The sequence below is a fragment of the Mustela nigripes genome, chromosome 16 (assembly GCF_022355385.1).
Source record: "Mustela nigripes isolate SB6536 chromosome 16, MUSNIG.SB6536, whole genome shotgun sequence".
Taxonomy (NCBI): Eukaryota; Metazoa; Chordata; class Mammalia; order Carnivora; family Mustelidae; genus Mustela; species Mustela nigripes.
The window spans coordinates 43,056,747-43,070,187 of NC_081572.1; the positions used below are offsets into that span (position 1 = coordinate 43,056,747).

The window sequence follows — 13,441 nt, forward strand, 5'->3', positions numbered from 1 at the left end:
TTGTACCGCTATATATTTTCCTCTCAGGACTGCCTTTGTTGTGTCCCACAGATTTTGAACTGTTGTATTTTCATTATCATTTGTTTCCATGATTTTTTTCAATTCTTCTTTAATTTCCCGGTTGACCCATTCATTCTTTAGAAGGATGCTGTTTAGTCTCCATGTATTTTGGTTCTTTTCAAACTTCCTTTTGTGGTTGAGTTCTATCTTTAGAGCATTGTGGTCTGAAAATATGCAGGGAATGATCCCAATCTTTTGATACCGGTTGAGTCCTGATTTAGGACCGAGGATGTGATCTATTCTGGAGAATGTTCCATGTGCACTAGAGAAGAATGTGTATTCTGTTGCTTTGGGATGAAATGTTCTGACTATATCTGTGATGTCCATCTGGTCCAGTGTGTCGTTTAAGGCCTTTATTTTCTTGCTGATCTTTTGCTTTGATGATCTGTCCATTTCAGTGAGGGGCCAGACGGCTTCCCGGGGGAATTCTACCAAACATTTAAAGAAGAACTAATTCCTATTCTCCTAAAACTGTTCCAAAAAATAGAAATGGAAGGAAAACTTCCAAACTCATTTTATGAGGCCAGCATCACCTTGATCCCAAAACCAGACAAGGATCCCACCAAAAAAGAGAGCTATAGACCAATATCCTTGATGAACACAGATGCGAAAATACTCAACAAAATACTAGCCAATAGGATTCAACAGTACATTAAAAAGATTATTCACCACGACCAAGTGGGATTTATTCCAGGGCTGCAAGGTTGGTTCAACATCCGCAAATCAGTCAATGTGATACAACACATCAATAAAAGAAAGAACAAGAACCATATGATACTCTCAATAGATGCTGAAAAAGCATTTGACAAAGTACAACATCCCTTCCTGATCAAAACTCTTCAAAGTGTAGGGATAGAGGGCACATACCTCAATATCATCAAAGCCATCTATGAAAAACCCACCGCAAATATCATTCTCAATGGAGAAAAACTGAAAGCTTTTCCGCTAAGGTCAGGAACACAGCAGGGATGTCCATTATCACCACTGCTATTCAACATAGTACTAGAGGTCCTAGCCTCAGCAATCAGACAACAAAAGGAAATTAAAGGCATCCAAATCGGCAAAGAAGAAGTCAAATTATCACTCTTCGCAGATGATATGATACTATATGTGGAAAACCCAAAAGACTCCACTCCAAAACTGCTAGAACTTGTACAGGAATTCAGTAAAGTGTCAGGATATAAAATCAATGCACAGAAATCAGTTGCATTTCTCTACACCAACAGCAAGACAGAAGAAAGGGAAATTAAGGAGTCAATCCCATTTACAATTGCACCCAAAACCATAAGATACTTAGGAATAAACCTAACCAAAGAGACACAGAATCTATACTCAGAAAACTATAAAGTACTCATGAAAGAAATTGAGGAAGACACAAAGAAATGGAAAAATGTTCCATGTTCCTGGATTGGAAGAATAAATATTGTGAAAATGTCTATGCTACCTAAAGCAATCTACACATTTAGTGCAATTCCTATCAAAGTACCATCCATCTTTTTCAAAGAAATGGAACAAATAATTCTAAAATTTATATGGAACCAGAAAAGACCTCAAATAGCTAAAGGGATATTGAAAAAGAAAGCCAACGTTGGTGGCATCACAATCCTGGACTTCAAGCTCTATTACAAAGCTGTCATCATCAAGACAGCATGGTACTGGCACAAAAACAGACCCATAGATCAATGGAACAGAATAGAGAGCCCAGAAATAGACTCTCAACTCTATGGTCAACTAATCTTCGACAAAGCAGGAAAGAATGTCCAATGGAAAAAAGACAGCCTCTTCAATAAATGGTGCTGGGAAAATTGGACAGCCACATGCAGAAAAATGAAATTGGACCATTTCCTTACACCACACACGAAAATAGACTCAAATGGATGAAGGACCTGAAGGTGAGAAAGGAATCCATCAAAATCCTTGAGGAGAACACAGGCAGCAACCTCTTCGACCTCAGCTGCAGCAACATCTTCCTAGGAACAACGCAAAAGGCAAGGGAAGCAAGGGCAAAAATAAACTATTGGGATTTCATCAAGATCAAAAGCTTTTGCACAGCAAAGGAAACAGTTAACAAAATCAAAAGACAACTGACAGAATGGGAGAAGATATTTGCAAATGACATATCAGATAAAGGACTAGTGTCCAGAATCTATAAAGAACTTAGCAAACTCAACACCCAAAGAACAAATAATCCAATCAAGAAATGGGCAGAGGACATGAACAGACATTTCTGCAAAGAAGACATCCAGATGGCCAACAGACACATGAAAAAGTGCTCCATATCACTCGGCATCAGGGAAATACAAATCAAAACCACAATGCGATATCACCTCACACCAGTCAGAATGGCTAAAATCAACAAGTCAGGAAATGACAGATGCTGGCGAGGATGCGGAGAAAGGGGAACCCTCCTACACTGTTGGTGGGAATGCAAGCTGGTGCAACCTCTCTGGAAAACAGCATGGAGGTTCCTCAAAATGTTGAAAATAGAACTGCCCTATGACCCAGCAATTGCACTATTGTGTATTTACCCTAAAGATACAAATGTAGTGATCCAAAGGGGCACGTGTACTCGAATGTTTATAGCAGCAATGTCCACAATAGCCAAACTATGGAAAGAACCTAGATGTCCATCAACAGATGAATGGATCAAGAAGATGTGGTATATATACACAATGGAATACTATGCAGCCATCAAAAGAAATGAAATCTTGCCATTTGCGACAACATGGATGGAACTAGAGCGTATCATGCTTAGCGAAATAAGTCAGGCGGAGAAAGACAACTATCATATGATCTCCCTGATATGAGGAAGTGGTGTTGCAACATGGGGGCTTAAGTGGGTACGAGAAGAATAAATGAAAGAAGATGGGATTGGGAGGGAGACAAACCATAAGTGACTCTTAATCTCACAAAACAAACTGAGGGTTGCTGGGGGGAAGGGGTTTGGGAGAAGGGGGTGGTATTATGGACATTGGGGAGGGTATGTGCTTTGGTGAGTGCTGTGAAGTGTGTAAACCTGGTGATTCACAGACCTGTACCCCTGGGGATAAAAATATATGTTTATAAAAAAATAAAAAATTATATTTAAAAAAATAAATAAATAAATAATAGGGGAAAAAATTTTAATTTAAATTTTAGTTAACATACAGTGCAATATTGGTTTCTGGAGTAGAACTCAGTGATTGTACAACACCCAGGCACCCCCAGACTCTTAATTTTAGAAAACAAACTGATGTTACCAGAGGGAAGGTAGGTAGAGGGATGGGTTAAATAGGTAAAGGGGATTTAGGAGGATACTTGTTGTAATAAGCAGCAGATGTTGTATATAGGTGTTGAGTTACTTAATTCTATGCCTGAAAATAATATTACACTGTATGTTAACTAACTGGAACTGAATTAAATCTTTTTTTTTTTTTAAAAGAAGAAGTACAGGAGCACCTGGTGACTCAGTCAGTTAAATGTCTCTTGATTTCAGTTCAGGTCATGATCTCAAGGTTGTGAGACTGAGGCCCACGTTGAGCTCTGCACCAAGTGTAGAGCCTGCTTGAGATTCTCAATCTCTCTCTCTCTCCCTCCTCCCCCTCCCACTCCAAAAAGAAAAAGAAGACATACAGAAATTTGGGATTCAAAGTAGAGTCGGGAGTTTCTCTTGGAAGTGCTCATTTATGGGGCCCTATGCAATGAAGGGAACATCCATTATGATGGCCTTATAAGAAATGAAACACTTTCTTAGGACACTTTCTTATAACTGCCTTAAATATAGACAAATGGCACCACGTAAGACTACAACTCAGAAAAACACATTTTTTTTTTGAGAGAGAGAGAATGCAGCCGAGGGAGAGAATCTTAAGCAGGCTCCCCACTCAGTGTGGAGCTTGGTCTCATGACCTGAAATCATGACCTAAGCCAAAATCAAGAATCGGCTGCTCTGAAAAAAACAATTCTTAAAGGAGCCGACATATTGCAGTCTAGGTTCTCAGATCCTTGCCAACTTGGTTTAAGTAAGGAATATATTTTATAAAATCTGAAATGTCTGTGCATCCTTCAGGCTATCCTCCTTGAATATTGCTCCAACAACATGGATAGATCTAGAGGGTTTAATGCTCAGTGAATTAAGCCAGTCAGAGAAAGATAAGTACCATATGGTCTCACTCATATGTGGGATTTAAGAAACAAAACAAATGAACAAAGAAGGAAAGAAAGAGAGAGAGAAATCAAAAAACAGACTCGTACCTATAGAGAACAAACTAATGGTTACCAGAGAGGAAGGGGATGGGGGGGGGGTGGGAGGATATAAGTAGAAGAGATTAAGAATCACTTATGATGAGCACTGAGTAATGTACAGAATTGTTGGATTATTCTATTGTACACCTGAAACTAATAGAACACTATACATTAACCATACTGAAATTAAAAAAAATAAAAAGGTAAGGCCGACAATGACAAGTATTGGCAAAGATGTGGAACAAGTAGAATCCTCACGTGCTGCTGATAGGAATGGAATAACCCCTTTGGAAAACATTTTGGCAATTTCTTAATAAGTTAAACATATACTAACCATATGACCCAGCAACCAGCAATTCCACTCCTAGGTATTTACCAAGAAGAAATGAAATAAAATTTGAAAAATTGGAAATATATGTATATTCAAATCCTTATATGCAAATGCTCTTAGTAGTCTAATTCACAACAACTCTGAACTAGAAACAACCCAAGTGCCCATCAACTTAGGGATAAACACACTGTAGTATAGCCATACAATGGAATATTACTCAGCAATAAAAAGTAATGAGCTGTTAGGTAAGCCTGGTTGTTGATATTAAGAAGGGTACGCATCTTTAAAAAAAAAAGAAGAAGAAGAAGGGTACGTATTGCATGGAGCACTGGTGTGGTGCAAAAACAGTGAATCTTGGAACACTGAAAAAATAAAATTAAATTAAAAATAAAAATAAAAAAAAGAAATGAGCTACCAATACACACAATAACATTGATGATTTTCAAAAATATTATAACAAATGAAAGAAGGAAGACATAAAAGAATACATGCTACCTTATTTCATTTATATGAAAATACAGAAAAAGGAAAACTAGTCTATAGGAATAGAAAGCAGAATGATAGTTTTCTGGGGCCATGAGTAGTGGGGACTGATTACAAAGCAGCACAAGAAAACTTATTGGTTTAATGAAAAAATCCATATCTTCATTGTGGTAGTAGTTACATGGGTGTATACATTTTCACAACCATTGAACTCTACACTTAAAATTGGCTAATTTTATTGGATGTAAGTTATACTTCATTCAGGTCAATTAAAAAAAACAAGAATATTTATGGCTTTATTTGTAATAGTCAAAAACTAAAAACAAGGGATGCGTGGGTGACTCAGTTGGTTAAGCAGCTGCCTTCAGCTCAGGTCATGATCCCAGCATCCTGGGACTGAGTCCCACATCGGGCTCCTTGCTCGGCAGGGAGCCTGCTTCTCCCTCTGCCTATCATTCTGTCTGCCTGGGCTTACTCTCTCTTTCTCTCTGACAAATAAATAAAATCTTTAAAAAAAAATAAAAACAATACAAATATATATCAACAATAGTAAGATTAAATAAATGTTTATATAGTAATGCAATGGAATATTATGTAACCATGAAAAATAAATTACAAAGGAAACATGAATAACATTCATGGATATATTGAACAAAAGAAGATACAAAAGGACATGTACTGTATAATGCCATCTATGTGAAATTTTAAAAATGCAAACTATAGTGAAAATATCAGAATAATAATTACCTTTGGAGGAATTATTGACTAAGAGAAACCATGAAGGAGTCTTCAGGCAATGATAAAAACGTTCTATCTCTTTACCTGAGTGGTACTTATACGGAGTATAGATAGGTAAACACTCATTGAGCTAAACACTTGGGATTTGCATACCATATTATATTTTTTAAAAGTATGCTCCACGGGTGCCTGGGTGGCTCAGTCAGTTAAGCAGCTGCCTTGGGCTCAGGTCATGATCCCAGGGTCCTAAATTTGAGCCCCACATCAGGCTCCCTGCTCTGTGGGGAGCCTGTTCTCTCTTGGCCTCTGCCTCCTGCTCTACCAGCTTGTATTCTTTTTCTCTTTGTCAAATAAATAAATAAAATCTAAAAAAATTTAAAAAAATAAATAATGTTCCATGCCCAGGGTGGAGCCCAGCACAGAGCCTGAGATCAAAGGTCTGAGCTGAGATCAAGTGTCAGATGCTTAACCAACTTAGCCATCCAAATACCCCCACCTACATATCTATTATTCCTCAGTGAAAAAGTTTTTAAAAATTATCTCTGTGGTTGTTTAGGATGGAGTGCCTTTTTAAAAATTTATTTTTTATTTTTATTTATTTTCAGCATAACAGTTTTTGTACCACACCCAGTGCTCCATGCAATCTGTGCCCTCTCTAATACCCACCACCTGGTTCCCCCAACCTCCCTCCCCCCAACCACTTCAAACCCATCAGATTGTTTTTCAGAGTCCATAGTCTCTCATGGTTCACCTCCCCTTCCAAATTCCCCCAACACCCTTCTCCTAACTCCCCATGTCCTCCATGTTCTGCTCCACAAATAAGTGAAACCATATGATAATTGACTCTCTCTGCTTGACTTATTTCACTCTGCATAATCTCTTCCAGTCCCATCCATGTTGCTACAAAAGTTGGGTATCCATCCTTTCTGATGGAGGCATAATACTCCATAGTGTATATGGACCACATCTTCCTTATCCATTCGTCCGTTGAAGGGCATCTTGGTTCTTTCCATAGTTTGGCAACCGTGGCCATTGCTGCTATAAACATCGGGGTACAGATGGCCCTTCTTTTCACTACATCTGTATCTTTGGGGTAAATACCCAGTAGTGCAATTGCAGGGTTATAGGTAAGTTCTATTTTTAATTTCTTGAGGAATCTCCACACTGTTCTCCAAAGAGGCTGCACCAACATGCATTCCCACCAATAGTGGAAGAGGGTTCCCCTTTCTCCACATCCCCTCCAACACATGTTGTTTCCTGTCTTGCTAATTTTGGCCATTCTAACTGGTGTAAGGTGATATCTCAATGTGGTTTTATTTTTTTTTAAGATATTTATTTATTTATTTGACAGACAGAAATCACAAGTAGGCAGAGAGGCAGGCAGAGAGAGAGGAGGAAGCAGGCTCCCCGCTGAGCAGAGAGCCCGACGAAGGGGGCTCGATCCCAGGACCCTGGGATCATGACCTGAGCCGAAGGCAGAGGCTTAACCCAATGAGCCACCCAGGTGCCCCTCAATGTGGTTTTAATTTGAATCTGCCTGATGGCTAGTGATGATGAACATTTTTTCATGTGCCTGATAGCCATTTGTATGTCTTTATTGGAGAAGTGTCTGTTCATATCTTCTGCCCATTTTTTGATATGATTATCTGTTTTGTGTGTGTTGAGTTTGAGGAGTTCTTTATAGATCCTGGATATCAACCTTTTGTCTATACTGTCATTTGCAAATATCTTCTCCCATTCTGTGGGTTGCCTCTTTGTTTCCTTGACTGTTTCCTTTGCTGTGCAGAAGCTTTTGATTTTGATGAAGTCCCAGAAGTTGCCTTTTGAAGGAAGGGCTTTAAGGGAACAAGTGGCTGCTGCATTTAACCATAATTACAGTAAGTGTTGACTATAAGGGCTCTCAGTGAATGGACTTCATTTCACTGCATTGGAGAGGTTGTAGAAAGTGAAAAACAACCTGAAGGCTTTAAATTCTCAACTCAAGTTGCAGTCAGAAAACAAGAAAGATTTCATGATGACTTTGAAGGAATCTATTTCTTGTAGATTCAGGATAGATATGGATGAAAAATAAGCCTACAAATTTAATGTGACAGGATTAAAATGTAAGTTGAATTCATACAGTTGCCAAGTCTGTTATGTGAAAGTTAACATGCCTCTTGAAAAACAGAGATCCTGAGACTTAGAATGTTTACATTTGGATGGAAGCTAAGACCTGAGCTACAAATCTCTCTAAGCCTCCCTTGGCAGCAGAAGCAATCCCTCTCCTATTTGAGAATATTAGATTTTATTCACTTAGAGTCTCTGTAATAACTTCACTTAAGGCAATTAGCTTACAGGGGTATGTCTATTTTCCTTAAGGCCCACCTGTACAACATTCATTGCCTTTAGACCCAAAATTGGAGTCATATCTCAGCATGTCCCATCAGGACAAGTCAAATCTGGACTGAGAAGTTACTGTTGGTACTCCAAGAGAATAGCAAGGTTTTTGCTCATTTATAACGACAAAAACCTGCAGGATATGTGTGGGGATTGATTACAAAACTTTTCGACTAAGAAGGATGGATATAAGTTTGGATTGGCTCAAACTTGTCAATACTTATATACTTAGAAGATTTACTTAGCTGTTATATTTTTAGTATCTGAGAATGGTTTTAACAGTTCCCTTGGTAGGTAAACTGAAACTTTGACCCAAAATAAGGCCTATATTCAATGAGACTGAGATGCCAGAATCTTCTTGGCATGCTATAGAGGAAGAAATCCAAAGGCTTATAAGGTTGCTGAAGTTGATTTCTCTTATGTAACCTACCTATTATGCACCTTTACCATATCCTCCCAAAAGGTCCAGATGGCACTTTCTTGAGAAATACGTCAATGAAGGGAACATTAGCGTCTTTAGTAACTGTTCTCTGTAGGCTAAAGATGATGGTAGTAGATACTGCCATTAAAATTATGGGATTCTTATGGGATTCCAGAGTGATAGAAGACATGGTATATGGTATATAATTGCCAGTAGACCATGAGGTCTACTGGTCAAAATCAGTGCTCATCAATACCATAGATAAATAGTATTTTGGTTTGCTGCCCAAGGTCGAAGCCCATATTATAATGGGCTCATTTTGTCTAGGACTCACACCTCAGTTATTTACCTACTTACTGAATATATAGTTAGAATTACCACAATGAATAGCAAGAATTAAAGTGACTATCTGAAAATTTTGACCCACATGGATTTTCTGTGGTGATCATTATTTCCATTGAGGTTAAATAGATAGGATATCTACTAAATTGTTGCTAGAGTTTTTTATAGAAAAGCTCTAACTATGGGGCCAGAAACAGTTGAGACACCTCAATGGAGAATCTTAGCTTCTTATCTAGTTTCCAGACTTAAGCCAATTTATACACCTAGAATTCTTTGATGTAGAGTAAGAGGCTGGCTCTCTTGAAGAAGAATCCTACAAGACTGCCTCAAGCAAATACAGTAGATCTTACTCCCAAGTGTTCCTCAAAAGACCTGTAGCCATTTACTAGAGTGAAATATATTGGAAGGAAGGATATACTAGAGTGAAATATATTGGAAGGAAGGAGATATCCCAGACTTTCTGAGATTACCAGACACTGACTCCTAACTGACACTAACTCAAGTTAATACTAATCCCTACAATCTCAAAATGCCCCAGTGGACTACTGGTTAAAAGTAGAGTTTATAGATATCAAGTGATAAATAGTATTTTGGTCCCCCAATTAATCTGTGACCTTAGCTATGTTCATTTCTGGTTCCTGAATGTATAATTGGAATAGACATAGTCAGCAACTAACAGCATCCTTACAAATTGGGGGCTGAAATCTATCACAGTAGGAAGGACCAAATAGAAACTCCTGAACCTTCTCTGTCTGCCAGAATGGAAAATACAACTACTACATACATAAATACATACATACATACATACATACATACATACAAGCATACATGAATACATAGATAAATAAAACAAAAACAGAACAATTCCACAGAAATTAGATATAAAAATACATGGGTGATGTGAAGGATTCAGAAAAAGTACCTGATCACATTCTTATATGATTCTGCTCTTTTGCCTATGCAGAAGGTAAACTGTTTGTAGGTTAAACATTTAAAAAATTGTTTTAACATTTTAAAAAATGTTTGTAGGTTACTATGACTCCATTTGCAGTTGTTACTCACCATGTGGAATCTTTATTGAACCACATTGACACAGCCCCCTCATTCACAACTACTGGGTTGTCAAATACTATTTTCTCCAGAGCACTTTACAAGGACAGACAGAAGTCTGACTTCACCTGTCAGCACTATACTTTTATGCCTCACCATAGCACTAAAGCAGCCCTCTTTCTTTCTATTATAATCTATTATGCAGACATCCCACAGAACATCAGATCTACTACCTCGATGATTTCCATCATGGTGATTGGACCTGCTGAGCATGAAGAAGCTTTAGATGCCTTGGTATAACCCATATGTGTCTGAGGGAAAAAGATAAAAGCCATGTAGTATCAGGGCTTACCATCTTTGTAACAGTTTTAGCAGTCTAGTAGTCTGAAGCATAACAGAATATCTCAAAATACGAGGCAAATGTGCCACATATCACCAAGAAGCACAATGCTTATTGGACCTTATTGGACCTATTTTAAGAACAACTTTACTCTCATGTGCTGCTCTTACACATTAATTGAGCTGTCAGTTGCAAGAGTTAAGTCCCACAGCAAGAAAAGTCTTTGTAGACTTTGTAGGCTGCAAAAACTCTTCTTTGCCTTGTACCTTATTACCTAGACGATCTGACGGTATTTGAAGAGTATGGGGCAAATTAAAATGTTATGGCAATTTGCAGTAGAAGAATTACAGGGTAGATTCCTTGACTTTTAGGACAAAATCATGCCCTCTACTAATGTTGACTATTCTCCTTTGAGAAACAGCTCCCGTGTGCGATTATACTATGACAAAAACCATTTGCTTATTATCTGTATACTTTTCTGAATGTATGTTGTATTTTTTCAAAAGATTTCCTTTTAAAACCTCTATGGAAATGAAGGTCCAAATATAGCAAAAACAATTATAAGAAGAACAAGTTGAGAAGGATTTCCCTCATTTTTTTTAAAAGGTTTATTTAAAGAGAGAAAATAAGCAGAGGAAGAGGGAGAAAATCCACTGAACATGGAGCCAGTCATGGGATTTAATCCCATGACCCTGAGATCATGACCTGAGCTGAAATCAAGACTTAGATGCTTAACCAACTGAGCCCCGATTTCCCTCTTTTTTTCTTTTTTTTTTTTTTTAGAAATAAAGTTATATTAACAATATTTGGCCTGGCCTCAGATTTATGAGTATGTGAGGATTTAGTGCATAGCACAGGTAGCAAATAATTCAGTGATAAGAGACTAATCAATAAATGCTAAGTTGGGACAATTGGGAAAAAATTAAAATTAGGTTAGAGCCTCAATAATGTGCAAAAATATGTCCTAATCTAATCAAAGACCTGAATGTGGAAAACAAAATTATAAAAGCTTTAGAACACATATAGAGTATAGAGGATGACTTTTGACCTTGGTATAGGTAATATTTCTTAGAGAATACCTCTAGTAAGCATAAACCATTCAAGAACTAATTGATATATTTGGCTACCTCAAAATTAAAAACATTGATCTAGTTAAACTCACCAAAAGTTAAATGAAAAAAGAAGAGATTAAACTGGGAAAGAGTATTTGCTATATAGATAACAGAATGATCATTATCAAAAATTTACAAATTGGAGCACCTGGATGGCTCAGTTGGTTACGCGACTGCCTTTGGCTCAGGTCATGTTCCTGGAGTCCTGTGATTGAGTCCCGCATCAGACTCCCTGCTCAGCTGGGACCTTGCTTCTCCCTCTGCCTGCTGCTCCCTCTGCTTGTGCTCCCTTTCTCTCTCTATCTCTGACAAATAAATGATATCCATTTTGCCGGCTAACTGAACATGATAAAAATGAACACTTTTAATTACTTACCCACAGAAATGTTCATACATGTATGCAAGGAATGTGTATAAGTATATTCACTGCAGCATTATTTTAGTATCTGAACACTGGAAATAATCTAAACGCCCATCAATAAAGGGACTTTAAAAAAGTTTACAGTGTTTTTTATGGACAGTGTTTTTTATGGGGAGGGTAAGTGCTATGGTGAGTGCTGGGAAGTGTGTAAACCTGGCAATTCACAGACCTGTACCCCTGGGACTAATAATACATTATATGTTTTTAAAAAATTCAAAAAAATTACAGTGTTTTGAGGGTACCTGGGTGGCTCAGTTGGTGAAGAAGATAACTCTTGATTTCCACTCAGGTCATGATCTCAGGGTCCTAGGACAATGCCGCATCTGGGCAGGGAGTCTGTTTGAGGATTCTCTCCCTCTCCCTCTGCTCCTCCCTCTCAAATAAATAAATAGATCTAAAAAATTTTTTTAATTACAGAACAAGCAGCAAAAAAGGAATAAAATATATCTCTTCACATATACGAGTTGATCTCAATGTTGAGTAAACAAAAGGAACTTTAAGAAGTACATATGTACTATGATATCAATTATATGTTTTTAAAGTACATACCCAAAATAGTAACAATCATAATTTCTGGGTGTTGGGAACACAAGTGTTAGTTTTATCATTTTCTCTATTTTTCTGTTAAAATGTTTCTCAGAAATGATACAAAAAAGAACGAGTTGGGAGTGGTTAAGTGCTGTCCTCAGGTCTAATTGGATAAGAATTGAGCATTATACATTGGCTTTAGCAATCAAGTCAGTAACTATTGTTAAGCATCTATTAAGTGCAGGGCATTTACACATGTCACAGGATGGGGAAGTAGAGAATAAGCCTAAAGTTAAGATAAAGCTTTCCTGATTTTTGACTCTGCAGCTTTATTTACATAATGATGGTACCTGAGGCGATGATAAAAGCTTCACTAAACCATATTCATTTACATAAAAATCTCAAATCTCCTGTATGAACTAACTGCTAACTTTCTGCCTAGGTAGGGTTTTTGGATCGGCAGAGGACATTGGTCTTGCTGGAAACATTCTATGACCAAAGTTCAAAAACGCTTAGAAGTTTGCTGCGAAACCCAAGACAATGTAAGTGCCATTCAGAAGGAGATGCTCAAGCTTGAATGACATATTATACTCACCTGATAAAAGTCATTGTATTCCCATGGAATTCCTTCACAGGACATCTCCCTTAGATCATGATAGCTAATCTAAGTGTTCATTCCCCACAAGATTCACTCTTCATCACAACTAGATGTCTTTTTCACTATAGTCCAATACTAAAAGTGGTCAAGTTAGAACTCAATTTTAAGTTCATTCAAATGAAGAGGTGCTCGAGTGGCAATCTGAATGTTTTAGAAATTAAGTTTGTAATGCTAATTCCAGTTTTAGTGTGCAACTCAGAATTCTAAAATTTCTGAGAAAAATGTTTCCTTCTCCCAAGCATTTTTACTTGTCTGGCTTTACTGAAATTACACAGTAAAGAATCTTTTTTTACATTACTACCAAAACAAGTAGGATTATGGGTTTTGTTTTTATTTTTATTTATTTTTTCTTTTGAG

General features: G+C 37.5%; 1 protein-coding gene across 1 annotated transcript in view; it reads left to right on the top strand.

Annotated features, from left to right (window-relative positions):
- Positions 1-13,441, top strand: part of EFCAB5 (EF-hand calcium binding domain 5) — a 116,465-nt gene that overhangs the window by 43,485 nt on the left and 59,539 nt on the right. The window contains exon 6 of the mRNA XM_059378571.1: positions 12,869-12,968. Coding sequence (XP_059234554.1) covers positions 12,869-12,968 — 100 coding nt within the window. The remainder of the gene's footprint in view (positions 1-12,868; positions 12,969-13,441) is intronic.